The 26251-nt window shown below is 46.8% G+C and overlaps 1 protein-coding gene across 3 annotated transcripts in view; it reads right to left on the bottom strand.

The window, feature by feature from the left end:
• Nucleotides 1–11271: 11271 nt before the first annotated feature.
• TFAP2C (transcription factor AP-2 gamma) overlaps nt 11272–26251 on the bottom strand; it is a 37580-nt gene continuing 22600 nt past the window's right edge. For all 3 annotated transcript variants that reach the window (XM_056844130.1, XM_056844129.1, XM_056844131.1), the window contains exons 5-8: nt 25224–25342; nt 17976–18117; nt 11542–11823; nt 11272–11347 (exon numbers count right to left, since the gene is read on the bottom strand). In XM_056844130.1, the coding sequence (XP_056700108.1) occupies nt 11305–11347; nt 11542–11823; nt 17976–18117; nt 25224–25342 (586 nt within the window). In that variant the 3' untranslated portion in view covers nt 11272–11304. The remainder of the gene's footprint in view (nt 11348–11541; nt 11824–17975; nt 18118–25223; nt 25343–26251) is intronic.

Below are 26251 nucleotides of genomic sequence, written 5' to 3'. Positions count from 1 at the left end.
ACTCTTCTGCTTCGTCGGATTTCCAGCTGACTAGCAAAATTCCTCTCACCGCATGGGTGTATGCATCTAGCTCCCTGCTTGGGTGGTTTACCACTAACAGAGTCTAGAATCATGACTTTCCATATATGTCAGCATCAGAACAGCGGAAGGAAACACAGCCATGTCTTAGGGAGAGGTCCTAGTTCAGGGCTAAAGCAGACATTTTGTATCTATAAGGCCCCTGGTTTCATAAATAGACCTACTTCTTATGAGATTTCCAATGAAACAGGCCTAAGCCTCTAGAAAATTCGCAGACTAGGGTTGCCAACCTCCAGGGAAAAGATAGACACCCCTGTACCGATATCAAACAGATTAGGAAATTAGTACAGATGCGAAAATTATTAACAAAGTGCAAAATTATTTATAAGCTACTCCTTAATACACAAACACATCATAGTGAACATACAAAGACATGACCTACAGCATAACAAACAAGGTGATAAATATCCAATGGAATCAAGAAAGTTTCAAAAATGTCTCTAAGTAGAGTACAATGGGTTCATTGAAGAAAGATATCCTGTAGTCTTGTAGAAGCCACAAATATGATGAGGCTACGGCCGTTTTAAATTCTTAATTAATAATTCTTCATCAGTCCTTCCTATGTTATAAAAGTGCAAAATATGCATTTATAATTTAAAGAAGCTATTATTTTACAATATTTAACAAGGATACAGACCATAGACCGTCAGGAGCTACTTCATAAAAAGGCAAATAATAAATCTATTGAATCTATTAAATCAATGAATCCATTGTACTCTACTTAGAGACATTTTTGAAACTTTCTTGGATGGAGAAACTTTTGAAAAAACGTAACCTACAAACAGTGTTTAAACCCACCAAGAAAATACAACAGATGCTACGATCAGCAAAAGACAAAAGAGACCCCCTCACCTCTGCAGGAGTATATCGTACACCTTGCAGTTGTGGGCAAGTTTACATCGGGACCACAAAACGCAGCATACAAACAAGGATAAAAGAACATGAAAGATACTGCAGACTTGGCCAACCTGAGAAATCAGCAGTGGCTGAACATGGACTGACACAAACAGGACACAGGGTCTTATTCCAAGACACTGAAATACTGGACAATTCTACCAACTATTTTGTCAGATTGCACAGAGAAGCCATTGAAATTCATAAACATCAGCACAACTTTAACAGAAAAGAAGAGAGTTTAAGAATGAATAAGGCTTGGCTTCCTGTCCTGAAAACCTCCAGACTAACAAAGACTACAGTCCACAATAGCCATGTGGATTAGCTTTGGATTTCACACATTAACAGATCACTTCAGGATACAGTGGTTCCATATTAACATACCACACCCTCATTAGCACATTATCTTGATACTTACAGGACAATGATTAGCACATTACCTTTGATACTTTTTGCAGGACAATGATTCAGCTCAAAACCCAACCCCTTTCTGACTATATATTACTCTTCCTACACATTGACACTGAGAGACACTGTCCTTCAGTGTTACTCCTCTGAAGATGCCTGCCACAGCTGCTGGTGAAACGTCAGGAAAGAAAATACCAAGACCACGGTTACACAGCCCGGATAACCTACAAGAACCACTGTCCTAGATCATTTGGGGGGAGGGAGGGGTGTGAATGAATGGGAAAATGAATGAGGAAGGAAGGAAGGAAGGAAGGAAGGAAGGAAGGAAGGAAGGAAGGAAGGAAGGAAGGAAGGAAGGAAGGAAGGAGCAAACAAACAAAAACAAACAAACAAACAATCTCAAACTTTCTATATTAATCTTGATACAGTCTGGGTGCTGAACACATTCTTGTATTGTACTGATTTTTTCTGCAGTTGCTTTTGGGACCTTCGCAGCGTTGCCTTCCTTTTCAGCCAGTTTCCTACAACGATGGGAAGGAAATTCTGGAGTAGGATAGATCCCAAACCAAGATGGAAACAAAGCAGTCTTTGTTAGCTGTCCACACTTCTAAATTTTAGACAGTACCTTGTAAATACAAAGGATGTTAACAAATGTTTAAGCACGTGGCATTTTTCATAGTGCAAAGGTTGGCATAGAACTGGGCAGTTTTTAATCTGTCCTGTTTTATTTATCTTGCTCTTCCTGCCAGGAACTCAGACTGGCTTCCCCTCCTCTTTTTTGCCTTCCCGGCCCCCAGGGCTGGTTTCCAGCCAAGCCACCCAAGTGGGCGCTTGGCATAGCACAATGAGCACTGCTGCAGATCCACAGGGGCTCAGCTGGCTCCCCACCCCCAGTGGCACAGAAGGAGACTGGCATCCAATCCTAGGTCCTTGCCACCACTGGACTCCAGTGGCATAGGCCTAGCAGCAGGGGGCGGACCTCATCTGGGGCGACAAAATACCTGGAGCCAGCCCGGTCAAAACGTTGTGATAGATGAAGCTTCCAGGGGACTGGTTCAAAGCCACCCAGAGCCAGAGCCAGCTGAGCCAAAGCCACCCAGAGCCAGGCCCCTCTTTGTTACCGGTGGGAGGTTTTTGGGGCGGAGCCCAAGGAGGGCGGGGTTTGGGGAGGGGAGGGACTTCAATGCCATAGAGTCCAACTGCCAAAGTGGCCATTTTCTTCAGGGGAACTGATCTCTTTGGCTGGAGATCAGTTGCAACAGCAGAAGATCTCCAAATAGTACCTGGAGGTTGGCAACCCTATTTGTAGCTGAATGGGGAATTTTGAACCCGAAACTCTCCAGTTCTAGGCCAACCCTCTAGAGCCAGAGGTGGTGTAGTGGTTAAGAGCAGTGGATTCTAATCTGGCAAACCGGGTTTGATTCCCCACTCCTCCACATGAGCGGCAGACTCTAATCTGGTGAACAGGGTTGGTTTCCCCATTCCTACACATGAAGCCTGCGGGGTGACGTTGGGCTAGTCACAGTGCTCTTAGAGCTCTCTCACCCCACCTATCTCACAAGGTGTCTGTTGTGGGGAGGGGAAGTGAAGGTGAGTGTAAGCCAGTTTGAGACTCCTTAAAGGTAGAGTAAATCAGGGTATAAAAACAAACTCTTCTTCTTCACTACACCACAGTGACTCTAGAGCAAAACAGATTTCCTTCACCCTTCAGTTGATGTCCATAACAGAGTACCTCACCAGAGGACAAGTATACTAGATGACATCCATTTTTAATCCCCAAATGTGCTCTGGCATGTATGATTCTGACTTTATACTACATAAGCGTCATCAAGTCACAACTGACTTATGGTAGAAGAATCATAGAGTTGGAAGGGACCACCAGGGTCATCTAGTCCAACCCCCTGCACAATGCAGGAATTTCACAACTACCTCCCCCACACATACCCAGTGACCCCTACTCCATGCCCAGAAGATAGCCAAGATGCCCTCTCTCATATCATCTGCTTAAGGTCATAGAATCAGCATTGCTGACAGATGGCCATTAACCTATGCTTAAAAACCTCCAGGGAATGAGAGCTTACCACCTCCCAAGGAAGCCTGTTCCACTGAGGAACCGCTCTAGTTGTTAGAAAATTCTTCCTAATGTCTAGATGGAAACTCTTTTGATTTAATTTCAACCCGTTGGTTCTGGTCCAACCTTCTGGGGCAACAGAAAACAACTCAGCACCCTCCTCTATATAACAGCCCTTCAAGTACTTGAAGATGGTTATCATATACCATCACTTCACGTGATCTGGACACTATGCTTCTGTTGATGCAGCCCAAGATCACATTTGCCTTTTTAGCTACCACATCACACTGCTGACTCATGTTCAGTTTTTGGTCTACTAAGACCAAGAAGAAGAGTTGGTTTTTATATGCCGACTTTCTCTACTACTTAAGGAAGAATCAAACTGGCTTACAATCACCTTCCCTTCCCCTCCTCACAACAGATATCCTGTGAGGTAGGTGAGGCTGAGAGAGTGTGACTAGCCCAAGGTCACCCAGCAGGCTTCATGTGGAGGAGTGGGGAAATCCAGTTCACCAGATTAGCATCCACCGCTCATGTGGAGGAGTGGGGAATCAAACCCAGTTCTCCAGATCAGAGTCCACCGCTCCAAACCACCGCTGTTAACCACTACACCATGCTGGCTGGTGAGCCCAGCAAGAGCCTTCCAAAGCAAGTGAGAAGCAGAGGTGGTGTGCCATTGTCTTCTTCTGCAGAATCTTCCTTGATGGGCTCCCATCCAAATACCAACCCTGCTTAGCTTCCAGGATCTGATGAGATTGGGCTATACCATGCAATGCAGAAGGGCTAGTCCCTTCTTCTGACTGTTTTTTAAAATTTTTGTTGTCCATACAGTTTTCAAAGCAATAGATATTCGGAGGTGGTGGTTTGCTATTGCCTGCCTCTGTGTCACCCCAGTATTCCTTGGAGGTCTCCCATCCAAATACTAGCCAGGGTCATTGGTCACCCAGGTCACCCAAGGTAACCCAGCAAGCTTCCATGGCACGAGTGGGAATCTGAACCTGCTTTTCCCAGGTCCTAGTTTAACACCTTAACCGCTATACCACGCTGGCTCTCAGTCAGATAATGAACACAAGAAGCTGTCTTATACTGAATCAAACCACTGGACTGTCAGAGTCAATAATGTCTGCTCTGACTGGTGGTAGCTCTTTGCAATCTAGGGAAGAGGTCTTTCACATCACCTGCTACCAGATCCTTTTTAAGTGGAGATGACAGGGATTGATCCTGGGATCTTCTGCACCTAAAGCAGATGTTCTACCACTGAGTGACCCTCCCCTAAGGCAACATCCATAGATGGACAAATGGTCCATCTGGACTGACATTATATATTCTGATCACTGGTTGATCTTCAAGGACTTGGGCACAGACTTGCTCTCTGATTTCCTTTAACTGGAGATGTCTGGGACTGAAGCCAAGACTTTTGCCTCTGCAATGCAGGTGCTCTTTTCACTGAGCGGTGGCCCCTCCCAAAGCAGGAAGATTGAAACTTCTCAGTTCCAAGACACCTTCTTGAAACTACGAGCTATGACTGTGCCAGAAGACAGGCCCTTTCACCTAGTTTCTTGAGCCTAAGATGCAAAACGGCATGTCAATTTTAGTCCTCTTTTTTAATTATGCACATTTTTTTAAAACGAGTTCTAAGGAAGAAAATGGCTTTCAGCCATCCTGCCTCCGGTTGTGATCTTGAGAGCTCTTCCAAACGCAACAAGCTCCAGCCTGCTGATGACTCGGATTGGAGACTTCCACGGAAAACCCGGATGCAGTTGGAAGTGGTGCTGCTGAGCAATAAAGGCAGGGCAGCCCTCCTGTCTGCCCGGGCCAACTAGACCACGGGGAACAGACCAGGATGATGAAGACGGCGCTGTTGGATCTGAGGAGGCCTTTATTAGAAGTAGAGTTACCAACCTCCAGGTAGTAGCTGGAGATCTCCCGCTATTACAACTGGATAGAGATCAGTTCACCTGGAGAAAATGGCCACTTTGGCAATTGGACTCTATGGCATTGAAGTCCCTCCCTTCCCCAAACCAAATCCTCCTCAGGCTCCACCCCAAAACCTCCCACTGGAAGCGAAGAGGGACCTGGTAACCCTAGTTAGCAGGCATGCCAAGTCCAAGGTCTTGAAAGGTGGTCAGTTCAAGGTCACATGACCCGACAGGTACATAAACATAGGGTTGCCAACCTCCAAGTAGTAGCTGGAGATCTGCTATTACAACTGATCTCCAGCTGGTAGAAATCAGTTCACCTGGAGAATATGGCTGCTTTGGCGATTGGACTCTATGGCATTGAAGTTCCTCTCCTTCCCAAACCCCGCCCTCCTCAGGCTCTGCCCCAGAAACCTGCGGCCGGTGGCGAAGAGGGACCTGGCAACCTTACGTAAACAGGAGAATGAGTAATGGAGGAAGGTGTCTCAGGTGCAACCATGGATAAGAAATGATAAACAAGAAGAAAGAACAGCTCAGACTGCGGGAACAGGTCAGGAGAGAGCAGAGCCAAGCACAGGCATCTCTGTCCATGCCTCAGGGGCCACTTGACTTGACAAGAAATAGTTATCAATAACCAAATATCTTTTCCCAGACTGCCGCCATTTTACAAGAGAAAGCAATGGGTGACTTAGTGCCTGCTGTTGGCCCTAAGCTGAAGCAGAGGTGGTTTTCCATTGCTGTCTTCTGCAGATCCTTCCTTGGCGGCCTCCCTTCCAAGTACTGACCCTGCTTAGCTTCTGAGATCGGGCAACACCATTCCCCTTTCCCTCCCTGAGTGGCAGGATACAAATCCCTAAATTGGAATTCTTTATAGTGGTATTTCTGGACAGTAAAATTCTTCATTTCATCTGCTGGGACATCTCAAGGAGAGCATTCAAAGGTTGTTTCTACCTAGTTAACATATAGCAATGGTTTGGTGTCGTGGACTCATCTGGAGAACCGGGTTTGATTCCCTACTCCTCCACCTGAGCGGCGGACACTAATCTGGTGAACTGGATTTGTTTCCCCACTCCTACACACGAAGCCAGCGGGGTGACCTTGGGCTAGTCACAATTCTTTCAGAATTCTCTCTGCCCCACCTACCTCACAAGGTGTCTGTTGTGGGGAGGGGAAGGGAAGGGGATTGTAAGCCAGTTTGAGACTCCCTTAAGTGGTAGAGAAAGTCGGCATATAAAAACCAACTCTGCATCTTCTTCTTCTGTCTCGGTTTCTGTCCTCTGTGACCTCCAAAATTATAAAAATATGAGCTGTGAAGCTTACCAGAGAGCGTTCCGTTCTTTTTGTGTGTGTGCAAGGGGAGACCGCTTTTCATGCCTCTCAGAACATTCTGGTATATTTGTAAACAGAAGTGGACAAGCTGTCTCAAAGATTGGTACAGCATGTCTAAAGCGATGTGGTTTGGATTTACATTTACAGACCAGCCTCATGTTGATCAGACAAGCCATGTGAAGAATGTGCCATGGTGTGGTCTAAGTGGGGGGTGGGGAGAGAGAAAACTTCCCAGGCCAGGCCACTAAGTGCAGGGAGGCCTTTCATTCTTTCGTTCTTAGTAAGGTAGCATCTACACATAGTTGGTTATTGTGCTGTCCTTAAAGGTAAAGGTCCCCCGTGCAAGCACAGGGTCATTCCTGGCCCATGGGGTGACATCACATGCCGACGTTTACTAGGCAGACTGTGTTTACGGGGTGGTTTGCCAGTGCCTTCCTCAGTCATCTTCCCTTTACCCCAGCAAGGTGGGTGCTCATTTTACCGACCTCGGAAGGCTGGAAGGCTGAGTCAACCTTGAGCCGGCTACCTGAAACCGACTTCCGTTGGGATCGAACTCAGGTCGTGAGCAGAGCTTGGACTGCAGTACTGCAGCTTACCACTCTGCACCACGGGGCTGTCCTTACCGTGCATAACTTTATAGACCTTTATCATGTCTCCCCTTAATCGCCTTCTCTCCAAGCTAAACAGCCCTAAGCGTTTTAACCATTCCTCATAGGGTAGTTGCTCTAGCCCCCTGATCATTTTGGTTGCTGTTTTCTGCACCTTCTCAAGCTCTGCAATATCCTTTTTTAGGTGTGGTGACTGGGACTAATTGTAGGTAACTAATTGTAGGGATGCCTTAAAGAAGGCTTGGAAATCCCCTATGCTCATCCAATAATTCTAAATATATATATCTATTCTGAATTAGCAGAGCTGCTCTTACTCTTTCCTTTTTTAATGAAGAGAATAAAGATGAAGTGTCGCTGGTATGGAACTAGCCATCTCTGTGATATGATTTCTATCATAAGCACAGCCGCGCACATTAAAGTCATGGAAATTACTTTCCCCAATGCCGACGCGCATCCAATATGGAGCACTAGTTAAGGCCCGCTAGACACCCAAAGGGCTTTGCTTTGGGCACATACTGCTGAAATAAACCGGAAACACGCTTCTTCTCTCCCAGAGGGCAATGACCCCAGTGTCTGGCTGGAAGCCTTAAAAGGCAAGCCTTTGCAGTTTTTGTTCAGCTTAATTGAAAATATTGTACTGTAGCATGATCAAGTCTCTTGTTCACTCGCAGCCGAAAAGGGGGAGAAATTATGATGCAGGACAGAAACTGTTAGCGATTCTTTCCATGATGCTCAGTTTCCTTGTGGGGATCTGCCATACTTTTACTGAAAATGTCAATACACCAAAGATTTGGGGGATGGGGATGGAAAAGGGTGGATGTGTACAGAGCAGCTGGAATTTGATCCTCCTCCCTGGCTTCCAACCTCCTATGCAGATCTTCAGCTGATTAAAGACATCTTAGTTGATTAGTCATAAAGAGTTTTAATCAATTGCATTTGTATCAAAGGAAGGAAGGAACACACACTTTGTTCTAAGATGTGCATGCCTCATCTGAAAATCAGCCATCCTTAGAAGAGGCATTCTACACCTATAGAGGAGAATGTGTCTCCTGGCACCGGCCATCAGTAGTTTTTAAAACTTCTTAAAAAAATAGGTTGCCTGATTGGATATGGGGAAGGGTTCATTTGATCATAAGTTTCTGAATTAATCATGCATAACAAATTAATTAAATTTGCAGACTTTGTAAATGGGGGAGGGGTCATGGCTCCCTGGTAGAGCAACTGTTTTGTCAGGAAGCAGGTCCAGTTAAAAAGATCAGGTAGTAGGTGATGCAAAAGATCCCTGAGACCCTAGAGAGCTGCGACAGAGTAGATGTGACCATAGACCAATGACCTCACTTACATGTGTTTCATTGATTTGTTCTTGGGTATCTTTAAGACCTGACCTGGATCAGGCCAACTCAATCTCAGAAGCTAAGCAGTGTTGGCTCTGGTCAGTATTTAGATGGGGGAGACCACCAAAGGATAGCAGGGCTGAGGCAGGAAATGGCAAACCACCTCTGAACATCTTGCCTTGAAGACCCTACAACTTTACGGGGCCACCATAAGTTGGCTATGACTTGATGGCAAAAAAAGGCACCTTTAAGCCAATACAGTATACATATGAACACATGAAACTGCCTTACTGAATCAGACCCTTGGTCCATCAAAGTCAGAATTGTCTACTCAGACCAGCAGCGGCTCTCCAGGGTCTCAGGCAGAGGTCTTTTACATCACCTACTTGCCTGGTCCCTTTAACTGGAGATGTTGGGGATTGAACCTGGGACCTTCTGCATGCCAAGCAGATGCTCTCCCATTGAGCCACAGACTGTGACCAAGGAAGAGAGGATTCAAATCCCTGGTCTGCTACCAAACTCAGTGGGAGGGCTGATCTCATTGGTTCAGCTCGAGCAACCTCATAGTACTCTTGTAGAAATAGAAAGGATCACTGCTCTGAGCTTGGAAAAGTAAACATGGCTCTTTTGGTTGATGGTAGTTGTGAATGTGGATGTCCACAAGCCATGGATCAAGTACCATTGTACTAATGCAACAGAAGCCACGAAGTTTGCCGGGAGATGGATTCTTGGGTCTGTTGTGTATTCTGTTCCAACGTCCACCAGGGTACCCTGCCACCCAACTCACATAGAATCAGAGTTGGAAGGGACCACCAGGGCAATCTAGTCCAACCCCAAACACAATGCAGGAAATTCGCAATTACATCCTCCCCCACACACCCCCAGTGACCCCTCCTCCATGCCCAGAAGATGGCCAAGATGCCCTCTCTCTCATGAACTGCCTAAGGTCATAGAATCAGCATTGCTGATGGCCATCCAGCCTCTTCTTTAAAACCTCTAGGGAAGGAGAGCTTACCACCTCCGAGGAAGCCTGTTCCACTGAGGAACCGCTCTAACGGTTAGAATCTAATGTCTAGACAGAAACTCTCTTGATTTAATTTCAGCCCGTTGGTCTGGTCCGACCTTCTGGGGCAACAGAAAACAACTTGGCACCCTCCTCTTTATGACAGCCCTTCATAAAGCAAGACAACATTTTCTGATCAAGCAAAGGGGCAAAAAAGAAATCAAATACTTCTATCCAGAATACTTTTATTATGGTTATCCTATACAACAGCATGATGATAGGGAAACATTTACAAACTGGGGTGGGGGGATTGGATTGTACACTTTTCCTTATTTCTTCCCCCCTCCCCACAGACATACTACACCTCACACACTCATTTCAAATTGCTACTAATACACAAAGTTATTGCTTTGTTGACATACACCTCAGATTCTATCTAATCTTCAGTGGCAAGAATAGAGACATCTTTTTTTTAATGTAAAAAGTCTTAAATACCCAGCATAAACAGACCTGTGCATAAACTTAGCAATATACCGAGCTTACCCATTACCTTTTGGGGGGGGGAATTTTTAAAATCTGAAGCCCATTTATAAAAAAAAGTATTAAAAAGTTCACCATTATTTACAAATCCCATTAAATTACAACATAAATAAATATGTACATTCAACACACTCGCTTTCCCTTATACACATACAACTTCCCTGGATAGATAGATATATTTATATATAATTTTTGGCCTATGTAGGCAAAAAAAATCATTAAAAAATTATGTGCCTATGCTTTTCAAGTTTTTTTCCTATTTTAAAAACACAAAAAAGTGGATAAAGCTGCAGTATCCTGGATTTTTTTTAAAGTGGATGTCAAGTTTCTAAAACCCTTTTTTTCCTTTTTTAGCTGGGGGCACTTGGGGGTGTCCTCGTGTCAAAAGACCTTCCACATTCCCCTGTGATCCTGCCTCACTTCCAATCGAGAGTACTGCTGTAACATTTCCCGGATCAGGCCTGGAAGTCGAAAGCCCTTCCCAAGACACACAAGACGCTACACCAAGCATTAAAAAAGAAAAAAAAAAATACCACCAGATATTTTAAAGAGAAATCATTTTACATCAGGCTTCTCCTAGGACAGTTCAACTAGGTTACAATCCTGGGCATTGTGCCAGTCATTCAGAAACCCTGGGGTTAATACTGTTGCTCCGTGCTATTGCTGGCTTCCGAATATATAGGCGTCCTGAAAGTTTTTTGAGAGCCAGAAGGATCCCAGCTGGTCAGAAGCTCGACGTTCTTCTGAAATAAAACCTGAACGGGCATGATCCATCCTCTCCTTTACCCGCCAACACACACAGGGCCCGACAAAGCCCTTTTAAAATCCTCCCTCCGCCCCCTGCTAAGTGCATGTAGGACTTTGCAATGCACCTAAGTGTGGTCCAGAGAGGGCAATCCATGCGCATTTCCTACGGAGACATCCTGCTTCGCCATGCTCCACGTGTAGCCCACATGCGCAAGAAGTCGTCGATGTGAGAAGCAATGAAGTGCCCCTACAAGGATGGGATGGATCTCCTCCCACAGCATCTAGAAATACCCCATTTAACCTCTCCCCCATTTCCCCTGGCCCCCGAATAGCACCACTTTTTTTACGGTTTAAAAACAAGTCCGTGTCCATGTTACCTTCTGGTACCTGGTCCCACAATGAATGGATAACAGCAGCTTTAAAGAAAGAAGAAAAAGAGAGAGAGAGAGATGTATCTCGTGGAGGATCCAAAAAAAACAGGAGGCTTTAAACAAAAACAAAACCCCAAAGTGTTGTGACCAATTTCTACATGCCCCTGAGGCACGAAAATCTTAAGTCCTCTATTTGGGAGAACGGTTTAGAAAGTCCGGCTCCTTTCTCGTGCACTCACTTCCGATGCTTATCCATCTTCTCGATGCTTTTGTTGGCTTCTGCGGGGCTCTGGTCCCCTGCGTTCATGTACGTTTTGTCTGCAATTTTGAGCGCTTCGTTCAGGTAGTTCTGGACCGACGTCATGGCCGCACAGATGGCGGCGCTCCCGAAGCCGTGCGTGATGAGGCTGAAGTGAGTCAAGCAGCCCTGGATGCCAGGGTCCAAGATCGGGCTCGGCCTCGAGTTGCCAAGCGGGGTCCTATCCTGCGTGAGGAGGTCGGTGAATTCTTTGCAGATCTGTCTGCGGGGCACACACAAAAACACGAGAGAGACAACAACGGTCACATTAGTGCTTCTGAAAGGGCAGGATGCCCAGGATCAAAAAGAAACAACTTTAAGAGGAAGCCTAAATTTCTCCCAAGAAGAAGAAAAAGGAGAAGAGTAGGTTTTTATATGCCAGCTTTCTCTACCACTTAAGGAAGAATCAAACTGGCTTACAACCACCTTCCCTTCCCCTCCCCACAACAAACACCCTGTGAGGTAGGTGGGGCTGAGAGAACTGTGACTAGCCCAAGATCACCCAGCTGGCTTCATGTGTAGGAATGGGGAAACCAACCCGGTTCACCAGATTAGTGTCCACCGCTTACATGGAGGAGTGGGGAATCAAACCCGGTCCTCCAGATCGGAGCCCACTGCTCCAGACCACCGCTTAACCACCACACCACGCTTAACCACCATGCTCTTTGCCACTACACCAAACACACTAATCATACATATGTTTTGCTGAAGAGCAAAAGGGCCGCTCCGACAAAAATGGCTGCAATGCTGAGAAAGCATGGGGCAGGATTTCCAGTAGCAGAGCTAGGGTAATGTGCATTCTGCACGTAGAAGTCACATTCTGTGCCAAGGTAACCCATTCTGTGCCAAGGTAACAACCAATTAAGAGCCAGCATGACACAGCAATGAAAGATGATGGATTAGACAAGGGGTGACCAAGGTTCAAAGGGCGGGGGGGAGAGACTTCCTTTAATGGAGAATGAAGAAGAAGAGTCTGGATGGAAGGAAGTCACAAGATCCAACCTCACAAATGCCTCACTTCCGACATGGTCAGGACAAAGGCAGCCTTGTCAACATTAAAGAGCAAACTAACTGAGAACCATGTATGCCATTCTGAGCTCTTTGGAGGATAGGTGGTATAAAAGTGTAATTTTTTTAAAGCCTTGAAACCAGAATTTCAGTTAAGCAATTCCCCAATGCCTCTGAATTTGCACAATTTACCCTGTCTTTTCTTTTTTTGCCATCAAGTCGCAACTGACTCATGGCGACCTAGGGTTGCCAGGTCTCTCTTTACCACCGGCGGGAGATTTTTGGGGCGGAGTCTGAGGAGGACGGGGTTTGGGGAGGGGAGGGACTTCAATGCCATAGAGTTCAATTGCCAAAGCAGCCATTTTTCTCCAGGTGATCTGATCTCTATCGGCTGGAGATCAGTTGAATTAGCAGGAGATCTCCTGCCACTACCTGGCAGTTGGCAACCCTATGGTGACCCCATTAGTTTTCAAGGCAAGCGATGTTCAGAGGTGGTCTGCCATTGCCTGCCTCCACGTCACCATTCTGGCATTCCTTGGAGGTCTCCCATCTAAATACTCGCTAGGGTCAAGGGTAAGAGTGTGGCCCAAGGTCACCCAGCATGTTTCCATGCCAGAGTGGGGATTCGAACCTGCTGAGGGGGAGAGAAGATACCATCCTCCCCTCTGATCACCAGAACACTGCAATCCTAAAGAAAATTACCCTAGTTTAAGACCATTCATTTCAATGGGTTGGAAGTCTTATTTATTTCCCCGACTTCTAGGATTCCCCTTGGCATTGGCCAGAGTTGGAAGTCTTATTTAGGATTGCGTTGGAAGTCTTATTTAGCTGGATTGTGTTGGAAGTCTTATTTAGCTGTTTCCCCAGCTTCTAGGATTCTCCCTGGCATTGCCCAGAATTTTCAGTTCCAGAAATTTCTTTGATGCTTTCCCAGCCATAAAGCCCTCAAGGCTACATACAATCTCTTTTTTAAAAGCCATGCAAAACAGCACATAAAAAAACACAGCAGCAAAACTGAGCAACAACAACCCCCAAAGAGCAAGTGCCTTTTCAAATACAAGTTGTTGTTTTTTAACGTAGAGGCAGAAGCTAAGTGATGGAGGGGCTTCCCGGGAGAAAATGTCACCCAATGGGAGTGATAAGAGTGAAGGTTTCACTCTGCCCTAGGTCCCTCTTCACCACTGGCAGGAGGTTTTTGGGGTGGAGCCTGAGGAGGGCTGGGGTTGGGCAGGGGCAGCGACTTCAATGCCATAGAGTCCAATTGCCAAAGCAGCCATTTTCTCTAGGGGAACTGATCTCTATTCAGCTGGAGATCAGTTGTAATAACAAGAGATCTCTATCTGGAGGTTGGCAACCCTACTCTGCCCATCCTCAGGTCACATTAGGGAAGCAACAAACCTCAGCACCAGGAAGCTGCATATAGGGATGCTAGCCTCCAGGTGGGACCAGGGGATCCCTGGAGTTACAGCTCATCTTCAGAGTACAGAGATCAGTTCCCCTGGGGAAAAGGGATGCTTTGGAGGGTGGACTCTATGACATTGTACTCCACTGAGTTCCCTGTCCTCCCCAGGCTCCATCCCCAAATCTCCAAAAGTTTCCCAACCTGGATCTGGCAACCCTACCCCCCCATCCCCCACTGGTGGCCAGGGGGGACCTGGCAACCCCAACTTCAAGGACTGGGAACACACATCCCAAAGACAGCACTCCAGATTGCCAACCTCCAGCTGGTTGCCAACCTCCGCTGGTGGAGGTTGCTTAGGAATCAGTTGTTATTCTGATCTCCAGCCACCTCCAAGAGGCTGGCGACTCTACATGTTGGACACCTTTAATTGAGATACAAAGCAGCTACAGATTTCAACCATTCAGCCAACCTAAACCAGCTCCCAAGTCTGCAGAAGTAGAAATGTATTTTAAGACACATCTAACACCATAGCTTTAAAAAATCACCCCAAGGACACCATAACGCCACCAGTATTTAATTTGTATGGTTCCTTTTAAACTTGCCAGGGTTTTACTGAGCCATGTAATGGGTTTTATTCCTGGCTAATGCCATAACAATAAATTTTAACTTACTGAACCATAGAAGCCACAAAAGCTCTGGTTGCTTCCCATCGACATTTTAACCACCATGCTAAAAGAACAAATTGGCGTACTGACCCAAAACAAAGAACATGTGCAGAAACACATGCAAAATTTCTCACTGCTTTGAAAGTGGTAGTCTGCCAACATCAGCCAACATGCAGTACATCGGTTCTTGTATCCGGGCTGTGTGACCGTGGTCGTGGTATTTTCTTTCCTGACATTTCGCCAGCAGCTGTGGCAGGCATCTTCAGAGGAGTAACACTGAAGGACAGTGTCTCCAGAGGAGTAACACTGAAGGACAGTGTCTTCAGTGTTACTCCTCTGAAGATGCCTGCCACAGCTGTTGGCGAAACGTCAGGAAAGAAAATACCAAGACCACGGTCACACAGCCTGGATAACCTACAAGAACCAATGAACTCTGACCGTGAAAGCCTTCGACAATATGCAATACATCCTTTGGACCAAGATGGCTGTTTAGCAAAACTGAGCTGGTCGTGAAGGATTAAATCCCCGCTTCCTCTCCCACATGGCCCTGACCCAAACCATGTGACCTCCATCCCCAATCCTTCGGCTCCAAGCAAACGCATAAGACCTTTTCGCCTTGCAAACAATTTGACGAAGTGCAAGCTGCAAGCAGGGTACAGCGCCACCCTCCAAAGCAGCCATTTTCTTGGTGGATAAATGACACCTTGCAACATTGCTTCTGTGTCACCACCCTCCAAAGCAGCCATTTTCTTCTTGGTCGTCTGGAGATGAAATGTAATGGCAGGAGATCTCCATGTGCCACCCGTAGGTTGGCAACCCTTCAGAAGGGGTGGGGTGGGAATCCCAACAGCCGGGGGATGGCGCTTCAGACCTCACTGCCACTCCCCATAATTAGGAGCAGCAGCATATACACTTCAGAAAGGTTTGCTTAATTTGCACAAATACCGGCTTGGCTTTTCCTGAGGCAGGATTTGGGCTACACACAGCTCTGACCCACATCTACCAACCACTATTTTTTTTTTCAGGGAGTGGCACATTATACAAGTTCATGTGGAAAAGTGTTTTGCAGACTATGCCGCTTTGGTTGGTCAGTGGCCCCTGCATCCGTGAACATTCAACTCACCCCTCAGCCTGAAGAGGGAAAGTCCAAAGACAGATTGAACACAAGAACCGATGGAATACATAAGAACGGCTCTCTGGATTCAAGCTCTCAGGACCAAATTGAGACATAACGAGACCCTAAGTTATGTCTAGGTTAAGGGGCTCAATTTTAAAAAACGGTAAAGGTAGTCCCCTGTGCAGGCACCGAGTCATTCCTGACCCATGGGGTGACGTCACATCCCAACGTTTACTAGGCAGACTATGTTTCACGGGGTGGTTTGCCATTGCCTTCCCCAGTCATCACACTTTACCCCCAGCAAACTGGGTACTCCTTTTACCGACCTCGGAAGGATGGAAGGCTGAGTCAACCTTGAGGCGGCTACCTGAACCCGACTTCCGTCGGGATAGAGCTTTTGACTGCAGTACTGCAGCTTACCACTCTGCACCATGGGGCTCCTAAAGAGGCTCCATGTATGTAAAGTGCCATCAAGTCGCAGCCGACTTATGGCGACCCCTTTTTGGGGTTTTCATGACAAGAGACTAACAGAGGTGGTTTGACAGTGCCTTCCTCTGCACAGCAACCCTGGTATTCCTTGGTGGTCTCCCATCCAAATACTAACCAGGGCTGACCCTGCTTAGCATCTGAGATCTGATGAGATCAGGCTAGCCTGGGCCATCCAGCATCATCCAAAAGCATGCTGTTCATACATTTTCAGTATTTTGTGGCTGTTATAAGCTCAGAGCAGTATGAATAGCCCAGAATACCCCAAGCTTGTCATAACTTGAAGGGTCAGCTGTGGTCAGTACTTGGATTGGAGACCTCCATGAAAGACCAGGGTTGCTATGCAAGAAGGCAATGGCAAACCACCTTAATGCAGCTCTTGGCTTGAAAACCCCCATCAGGGTTCATCATAAATTGGCTGTGACTTGACAGCACTTTATTTTTCAAATCTCATTCACCGAATTGCAGTTTACTTAACTGGTACATCAAACCGGCTCTGCAAGCAGGGACCCTCTTGAGAGCAAGCCAGCGCGGTGTAGTGGTTAAGAGAAGCAGAATCTTATCTGGAGAACCGGATTCGATTCCCCACTCCTCCACATGCAGCCTGCTGGAAGACCTAGGGCCAGTCACAGTTCTCTCAGAACTTTCTCAGCCCCACCTACCTCACAATGTGCCAGCTTTGGGGAAGGAAGGTAGGGTTGCCAACCTCCAGGTAGTAGCTGGAGACCTCCCACTTTTACATCTGATCTCCAGCCAATAGAGATCAGTTCACCTTAGGGCTACCAGCTCCGGGTTGGGAAATACCAGGAGATTTGGGGCGGGGGCAGAGCCTAAAGAGGTTGGGGTTTGGGGAGGGACTTCAATGTCAAAGAGTCCAATTGCCAAAGCGGCCATTTTCTCCAGGTGAACTGATCTCTATCGGCTGGAGATCAGTTGTAATAGCAGGAGATCTCCAGCTAGTACCTGGAGGCTGACAATCCTAGTTAACCTGGAGAAAATGGCTGCTTTGGCAATTAGACTGTCACTGAAGTCACTCCCCATACCAACTAGCTGGCTTTGTGTCCACGTAGGGCACCCAAATATAGTGACTCAAAACCAACAAAACAAAGCAGGCTAAAAAAGCAACCACCATGTCTAACCAATAAGAGCAGCAGAAACCGATACAAACAGTAATCAGGAAACATCATCCAAAGGTCCCCTTCAGAAGACCTAAAGAGTTGAAGGAAGACTTGCCTTCCTTTAGGGTTGCCAACCTCCAGGTACTAGCTGGAGATCTCCTGCTATTACAACTGATCTCCAGTCGATAGAGATGCGTTCCCCTGGAGAAAGTGGCTGCTTTGGTGATTGGACTCTATGGCATTGAAGTCCCTCCCCAAGCTCTGGGGAGATCTGCTGCTGGAGGAAGACAGCTACTGGAGTGTAATAGTTGTGAGCTATGATGCTACAGGACCTGGGTCCTGATGTCACAGCTTCCATATTCTCAAAAGGTCGTCTTAGACAAACTGCTCCAATCCCCAGTTGCAATATGCAAATAATATCCTTACAGGACCACCTAGTACATTTTTATTCCACAGTTCCTCCAAGGAGCTCAGAGCGACATGCATGGTTCTCCCTTCCCTATTTATCAGAGGATTTGTAAGCCCTCTGGAAATTCCAGAGCGTCCTTGGCATGATTGCATTCGAACAAAGGAACTTACTTCGCAGCAAGCAGCATGTTCTTTCTGTTTGCCATCTCGTTGCGCCCCAGATGCGGCCGGGTTAAGTATTCAGCCACCGCTTTCGAAGGAAATTCCGTCTCGCACACGTAGCCGAAGTCCCGAGCAAGGTGTACAGCTTCACCTGGAAGTGAGACAGAGAGATTTTTCTTATGAGCTGTGGCTCAGTGGTAGGACATCTGCTTGGCATGCAGAAGGTCCCAGGTTCAATCCCTGGCATCTCCAGTTAAAGGGACTAGGCAAGTAGGTGATGTGAAATACCCCTGCCTGAGACCCTGGAGAGCCACTGCCCGTCTGAGTAGACAGTACTGACTGATGAACCAAGGGTCTGATTCAGTATAAGGCAGCTTCATGTGTTCATGTGTACTTGTCTTATCCCATGCTCTATTCAAGCCAGCTCCAGGTTGGGAAATTTCTAGAGATTTGGGGGTGGGGTCTGAGGAGGAGAGGGACCTCAGCGGGGTATAATGCCAGAGAGCCCACTTTCCAAAGCAACCATTTTCTCCAGGGAAAATGGATCTGTCATCTATAGATCAGTTGGAATTCTGGGAGATCTTCAAACCACAACTGAAGGTTGGCGACCTTGTAGCCCATAGAGATGAGCAAATCTAATTTAAGATTATTTCTAATGCTGTCTTTCACCAGGCTCTAGCGTCATTTTTTTCATGCCATCCAAATTCAACAGAGAGAGACAACACCAGGGAAACTGATGACACCTTTAAAGACTAGGGCTGCCAACCCTGGGATGGGAAATTTCTGGGTATTTGGGGGTGGAGGAACCACAGCAGAGTCCACCCTCCAAAGCGGCCGTTTTCTCCAGGGGAAACTGATCTCTGTGGTCTGGAGATCAGCTTCCAGGAGCTCTTCAGGCCCCACCTGGAGGATGGCAACCCTAGACTAACCAATTAATCAGCTTATCGTGGCTCACATTATATTTTGTCAGATGCATGAAGCGATATCCTCAGCTGGCAGTTCTTGTTCTTACTTACACACACACATACACACACACAGGGCCAGCAATGCAAGGAATGGGTGCGTTCCGTGTGTATGCAAACCTCAGAATTTAAAAACAAACAAGACCCAGTGAAAGGAGTAAGAAATCTAAGCAGAGCAAACACAAGCCACTCCCAAATATTGAGGAATTGGTGTGATGGCTATGAACACCTTTGAAAAGGTCACTTTTCGGGGGTTGCCGACTGTAAATTGGGAAATTCTGAGAGATTTTGAGGGTGGAACCTGGGGAGGGCAGGGTTTGGAGGGGGAGGGACTTCAGCAGGGTATAATGCCATACAGTCCACCCTCCAAAACATCCATTTTCTCAAGGGGAATTGATCTCTGTCTTCTGGAGATTAGCTGTCATTCCAGGAGATCTCCAGGCCCCACCTGAAGGCTGGCAATCCTAGTATCTTTGCAGACAGAAGTTCTCTGAGAGCACACATTATTTCATGAGTAGGACTAGGTTTGCCAGGTCTACCCCTCTCCTCCGGCAGGAGGTTGCTGGGGCAGGGAGCATGCAGAGATCCCCACTCTCGAGCCGGCCGATGGGTTGGCGTTAGCATCGCCAGGTCCCTCTTTGCCACCGGTGGGAGTTTTTGGGGCAGAGCCTGAGGAGGGCAGGATTTGGGGAGGGACTTCAATGCCATAGAGTCCAATTGCCGAAGCGGCTATTCTCTCCAGGTGAACTGATTTCCATCAGCTGGAGACCAGTTGTAATAGCAGGAGATCTCCAGCTAGTGCCTAGAGGCTGGCAACCCTAATTGGCAGGCAATTGCCCACCAATCCAAGCCACCTGGCAACCCTAAGTAGGACTGAAATAGGATGAAGAGAACTGGATATTCCCTCCCAGCCTCACACTCTGACCCAAAGAATATACTTGAAGGGCGACGTTTGTTATTGATCAAGAAAGCCAAGAATGGGCTTTAGCAAGAAGCTCCTCAAAATATGCAAAGTCTGCAAAGAAACCACTCTCAGGACTGAGGCCTAGTCCATGTACTCTGTGTTAAACAATAGGGTCACCAACCTGCAGGTGGTGGCTGGAGATCTACTATTACAACTGATCTCCAGGACAATACAGATCAGTTCCCCTAGAGAAAATGGCCACTTTGGCAATTGGACTCTATGGCACTGAAGTCCCTCCCCTCTCCAAACCCCTCTCTCTTCAGGCTCTGCTTCAAAAATCTTCAGGTATTTCCCAACCCAGAGATGGCAACCCTATCAAGCAACGAGACAGTTGCCCCCCTGCTCCCCACCCCATCCTTAGCCAAATGCAAGCTTTTTCTCCTATAACTGGCATATGCTCTCTGCCTATTTTTGCAGAATGCCACGTGCTTGCAAAATATTACACTTTGCAGTTTGACTGAACACAAATTCTGACATTCGGAAGGCAGGCAGACAGGCAGCCATGGAAATGGCACGGATCGCTAACAGCTTGCTGTATCACCCTCCTACGTTTTTGAGGCAGCTTGAACCAGACAAAATCAACTCCGGACTCCGGCACTCCCAGCCAAATCACTGGCAAAGCAACTGTGCAGTTTTAAAGACTCTGGACTCTCCACCCAAACCACCAAGTTCTTCAAAAAGCAGCAAACGCAAGCAGAACTGCCTGGGATCTAGGATTGCCAGGTGGTGGCTGGAGATCTCCCAGAATCACATCTGACTTCCAGACAACAGAGATCAGTTCCCCTGGAGGAAATGGCTGCTTTGGAAGGTGGGCTTTATGGAATTGTACCTAGGGCTGCCAACCTCCATGTGGCACCTGGAGCTCTACCACTATTACAGTTGATCTCCTGGCAACCATGATCAGCTCCCCTGGAGAAAATGGCTGCTTTGGAGGGTGGACTCTATGGCATTATACCCTGATGAGGTTCCTCCTTCCCTCAGCCCTGCCTTCCCCAGGCTCCACCCCCAAAGTCCCCAGGCATTTCCCAACCCAGAGCTGGCAACCCTAATTATACCTAGGGTTGCCAGGTACCTATTCACCACCAGCAGGAGGTTTTTGGGGCAGAGCCTGAGGAGGACGGGTTTGGGGGAGGGGAAAGACTTCAGTGCCATAGAGACCAATTGCTAAAGCGGCCATTTTCCCAGGTGAATTGATGTCTATCGGCTGGAGATCAGTTGTAATAGCAGCAGATCTCCAGCTAGCACCTGGAGGTTGGCAACCCTATTTATACCCATCCCTTCCCAGACTGTACCTCCTAAATTTCCAGGAATTTCCCAACTCAGAGCTGGCAACCCTATTGGGATCCCAATTCCAAAACACATTTTTCCAGGAAATAAAGGTTGGCTCACACCGGCCCATCAAGCAAACCTCTGCTAGTGCTTCCCATTTCCCTCCCTGCTAGGGTTGCCAGCCTCCAGGTGGGACCTGGAGAACTCCCAGAATTACTACTGGTCTCCAGGCAACGGATCAGTTCCCCTGGGGAAAATGGCTGCTTTGGAGGGTGGACTCCAAAGGCATTATACCTTTGTATAATAATTTATAATAATAAAAATATTATTATGTCAGAAACCCCATCCCTGCAGTCTGAAGGTTTTTGGGGTGGATCCTACCACTCCACTATGCAATTTTTTAATTTACATACTTCTGCACCATCTCTTCTTTGGGCTCAAGTTAGGGTTGCCAGCTCTGGATTAGGAAATACCTGGATAATTTGGGGGTGGAGCCTGAGGAGGGAGGGGTTTGGGAAGGGGAGGGACTTCAATGTCATAGAGTCCACCTCCCAAAGCGGCCATTTTCTCCAGGTGAACTGGTCTGTTGCCTGGAGATCAGTAGTAAAAGCGGGAGATCTCTAGCCACCACCTGGAGGTTGGCAACCCTAGCTCAAGTTTGAAGCCTTCCTTCAATCTAAGGAGTCTTGCTCTAACTCAGGTGGCTCTTCCATTGGAGGAGGAAGGCTATTTTGGAGGATGGTTGGGTCCCCCACTGGCTGTAGTTGGCTTTTACTGGAAGATTGAAGAGTAGTTTTCTTTCTAAGTTGTTTCTAGGCTGCTTCTAGGTTGTATGGATTGCTGCCACTGATTTTCATTGCATGGGGTGGCTTACAGTGTGAATATTGGACACTGTTGCACACCATCTGTCCTTTTACACACCACACGAAGATTCACAGCCAACCCAGTTCTGTGTCCACATTCTGACACACACATTTATGATTTTAGGCGTATCACTTAAAAAGTAATGTTTGAAGCATCTCTACAAAGTAGTAGTAGTAGTAATAATACTACTACTTTTATTTATATCTCTCCCTCCCCCAGCAAAGCAGGGCTCAGGGCAGTTAACATCATATTTAAATACATTAAAGATAATCAGCAATATAACATATTAAAACATTTTAAGCAACGCTTAAAGCAACCTTTTAAGAAAACTTTTTGTTGAGAAGGTAACAGCTAAAACTAAACAAAAGAAAGAAAAAGATCTGACTACAAGCTGCATTCCCTTCCGTTTCCTACCTAAAAGTCAGGACGTTTAAAATGAATTTATTATTATTTTTAATTAGGAAGGTTTCTGGGAATTCCCCTGAGAAATGGCCAGTCATTTGCTCCAGGGTGTAACACAGCACCATCCTAAACAAAGCTGCATGAAGAACGCGCCGTCGAGTCATACCCAGCTCATGGCAATCCCAACCATGGGGTGTTCAAGGCAACAGATGTTCAGGAGGTTTGTCATCACCTTCCTCTGCGTAGCAACCCTCATCTTCCTGGGTGGTCTCCCATCCAAGCACTAACTGTGGCCAACCCTGCTTAGCTTCCAAGCTCTGAGGAGCTCAGGCTGCTCTAAATACAGAGTTACACCCTCGTAAACCCATTGACCTGGATGGAAGTAGAAGGGCGTGACTCTTAAGGACTGCACTGTTAAGTCTCTCAGGACATTCCCTAAGCAAGATTAAAAGAAGAGTTGGTTTTAATATGCCGACTTTTTCTACCACTTAAGGAGGAATCAAACCAGCTTACAATCACCTTCCCTTCCCCTCCCCACAACAGACACCCTGTGAGGTAGGTGAGGCTGAGAGAGCTGTAAAAGAGCTGTGACTAGCCCAAGATCACCCAGCTGGCTTCATGGATAGGAGTGGGGAAACCAACCCAGTTCACCAGATTAAGAATCCACTACTCCAAACTACTGCTCTTAACCACTACACCACGCTGGCTCAACACTATCAGAATAAGCACTCTGGCTTTGAACAGTTCCTCACCTATCGCTACCCTATCCAGTAGTAGTAATTGTAGACCCATACTCCTCTAAGTTTTAGTCCCATACTCCTAGGGTTGCTAGGCCCCTCTTCACCACCGGCAGGAGGTTTTTAGGGCGGGGTTTGGGGAGAAGCAGGACTTCAATGCCATAGAGTCCAATTGCCAAAGCAGCCATTTTCTCCAGGTGAACTGATCTCTATCGGCTGGAGATCAGTTGTAATAGCAGATCTCCAGCTACTACCTGGAGGTTGGCAACCTTACACACTCCTCTCACAGACAACCTCTATCCTCTCCCTAACCACTGATTTTTTAAGTTCAGGTAACCTTCACTGAAGCTTTGCAGTGGCCCATAGATATTACACAGCTGAGCAGCAATTCCAAAGCCACATGCCTTTACAAAAAGTTAAATACTGAAAAACAACCCGCAAAGGGGAAGAGGGGCTGGCCACTAGTAGCAGGCTGCCCACCCCTCTCCCATGAGGGAGAGCCTGAAGTTACAGGAAGGCTCCCTCTCTGCTGAGAAAGGGGCTGCCCGCTGCCCCTCTGCATGATTTACAACCCAAGTTCCCCCAGCTCTTAGACCCTACAAGGAAACTTGCTGTCTATGAATATCCAGTATGAATCCAGAAGAGGAGAGGGTATCTCACCTATTAAAATTATGAAAGAGGTATATTCCAGATTTTTAACAAGCAACTGATTTTTGCTTGTATGGAGGACATAAGTGTCCATGCATAGCATTTAGAGCGTCAAACCAGAATCTGGGAGAGCCAGGTTCAAATCCCCACTCTGCCATGGAAGTTCACCGGGTGATCTTGGACTCTCTCAGCCTAACCTACTTCACAGGGTTGTTGTTGGGGGGGGATTAAATAGAGGAGGAGAGAACAACATGAAGTGGGGCCTAAATGTCAATGTCAAGCCATAAGGAGGGGGTAAATTCGAATTAAGTCAATGTTATTTTTGTGACATCTAGGTTTTCAGCCTGAAATCGAGGCCTAGGAGCGGCAGTCCTCAAACAGAGGACTGTTCAAGGGGGAATTATAATGCAAAGATGGCTGAACTTGAGTTCATTCACAAATTCAGAACAATAGACCACTCCAAGGTTGAATGGGGACATAAGACTCTTTATCTCATTGCAGATGCTAATTTTCTGCCCCGAAGCATTTCTCCTCTGCTCTAATCAAGCTGATTGCATTCTGCATTGTACCTCTGCATCCAGAGTTCCTTCTTTGCAAAGCCACTCCTACCCTCAGACTGGGATAGAAGGGCTCAGGTATCGCCATTCCTACTTGTACCTGATGAAGGGAGATTCCATACCACGAAAATCTTGTTGGTCTCTAAGGTGCTAGTGGACTTATACCTAGCCTTGCTGGACCCAATACTCTTATGGCAGGCATGTATTTATATTGATTCCATTCCTTATTTGGACTGTCAAGGAACCTTGCTTCTTTTCTGTGCTCCTCAGATTGCCATAGTCCAAAATTAGGATCAATTCACGTGCCATTACTGTTGTATGCGGATGATGCGGTGGTGCTTTCACTCACACAAACAGGCCTGAAATGTTTACTGTCTCGTTTCTTAGATTATTGTGACCTTAACAGTCTCACACTGAATTTTGAAAAATAAAAAATTATGGTCTTTGCAAAATCTTGGAGCCCCTTCAAATGGAGTAGAAGAGGCAATTTGGTCGAACAGGTGAAATGGTTCGAATATTTAGGAACATATTTCCATTAGGACCGTCAAGGAAGGTTCCTCGTTTATAATCTTTGACACAATTTCAGCCTCAGATCCAGACCTTCTTATAACATATGTAACCTCCATTCCAAGCCATGCGCACGCACACAAACACACAACCCATACTTTGCATGGCTTCACTGGGCAGCCGCCTGACGGTGGTTTTAGAAACCGAGGATTCATTTGTCTGTTGTTAGTCTCTTAAATCAGCCCAATGATTTGAAGAGGGCACCTTCATTTGGTCTTCAAGTTACCCTTGTCCTTTGCCCAGAGAAGCTTTTGGGGAAATTTGTTTTGTTTTTCTAAGAGACTGACCTTCCACCAGCGATGTCAGTAACGTCACATTTGCAGCTTTCCTTCTGCCTGCGGGAAGATTCAAGCCAATTTTGTCCAGCTTCTCCCGTAATGAGCGGCCCCCGTTTTTAGATTTGGCTCTGTAATGGAGGGGGGGACAAGGAGAGAAAGACAGGACGTGCTTTTATTTAGCGGTAAGTTTCTTTCTTTCTTTTTTTTTTTAAGAGGCCACATTTTGAAGCAATTTGGAAAATACAACTTGCTGACATTCAATACAGTTGGGGGGGGAGGGGGGAAAGAAAACAAGATTTGACCTACTTTTTAACGCTCCGTCACATAAACATCAGAAAGCAAGATCAAAAAGAGCGAGAGGGAGAAGACGCTTTTCTTTCTTTCTTTTTTGTTTTGGCCTTCGTGCAGCCCAAATTCATGCCAAATTGCCAGTACAGACAGAAATGAAAATTAAACTGCCCAAAAGCATCGAATGACCTTTTTATTGTCTTGGGCGGGGGGGGGGGGGGTTACACACACAAGCAGGTATTAGCCGAACCTGCAATCCTAATTCCTTGACATGAAACCACAGCCCACTGAAATCCAGTGCCCTTCAGGAACGGCTGCATCCCCCCCCCTTCCGCTGTTTCAAACCTCTGTGCGCATGCTAAGTGCTGTCAAGTTGCAGCCGACTTACGGTGACCCCATAGGGTTTTCAAGGCAAGAGACTAACAGAGGGTGGTTTGCTGTTGCCTTCTTCTGCACAGCAACCCTGGTATTCCAGGGGGGGCCAACCCTGCTTGGGTTCTGAGATTCATCGAGATCAGGCTGGCCTGGGCCATCTGGGTCAGGGCTTCAAACTTCTATAACCTATTCTTCCTCAAAAGTACCTACATCCTCAGGAGGTGGTAAGATTTCCTTCCCTGGAGGTTTTTAAGAAGAGGCTAGATGGCCATCTGTCAGCAATGCTGATTCTATGACCTTAAGCAGATGATGAGAGAGAGGGCATCTTGGCCATCTTCTGGGCATGGAGCAGGAGGGGCATGGAGCAGGTAGTT

This window comes from Euleptes europaea, chromosome 2 (genome assembly GCF_029931775.1).
Source record: "Euleptes europaea isolate rEulEur1 chromosome 2, rEulEur1.hap1, whole genome shotgun sequence".
Classification (NCBI taxonomy): Eukaryota; Metazoa; Chordata; class Lepidosauria; order Squamata; family Sphaerodactylidae; genus Euleptes; species Euleptes europaea.
This window is presented reverse-complemented; position numbering and strand designations above follow the sequence as displayed.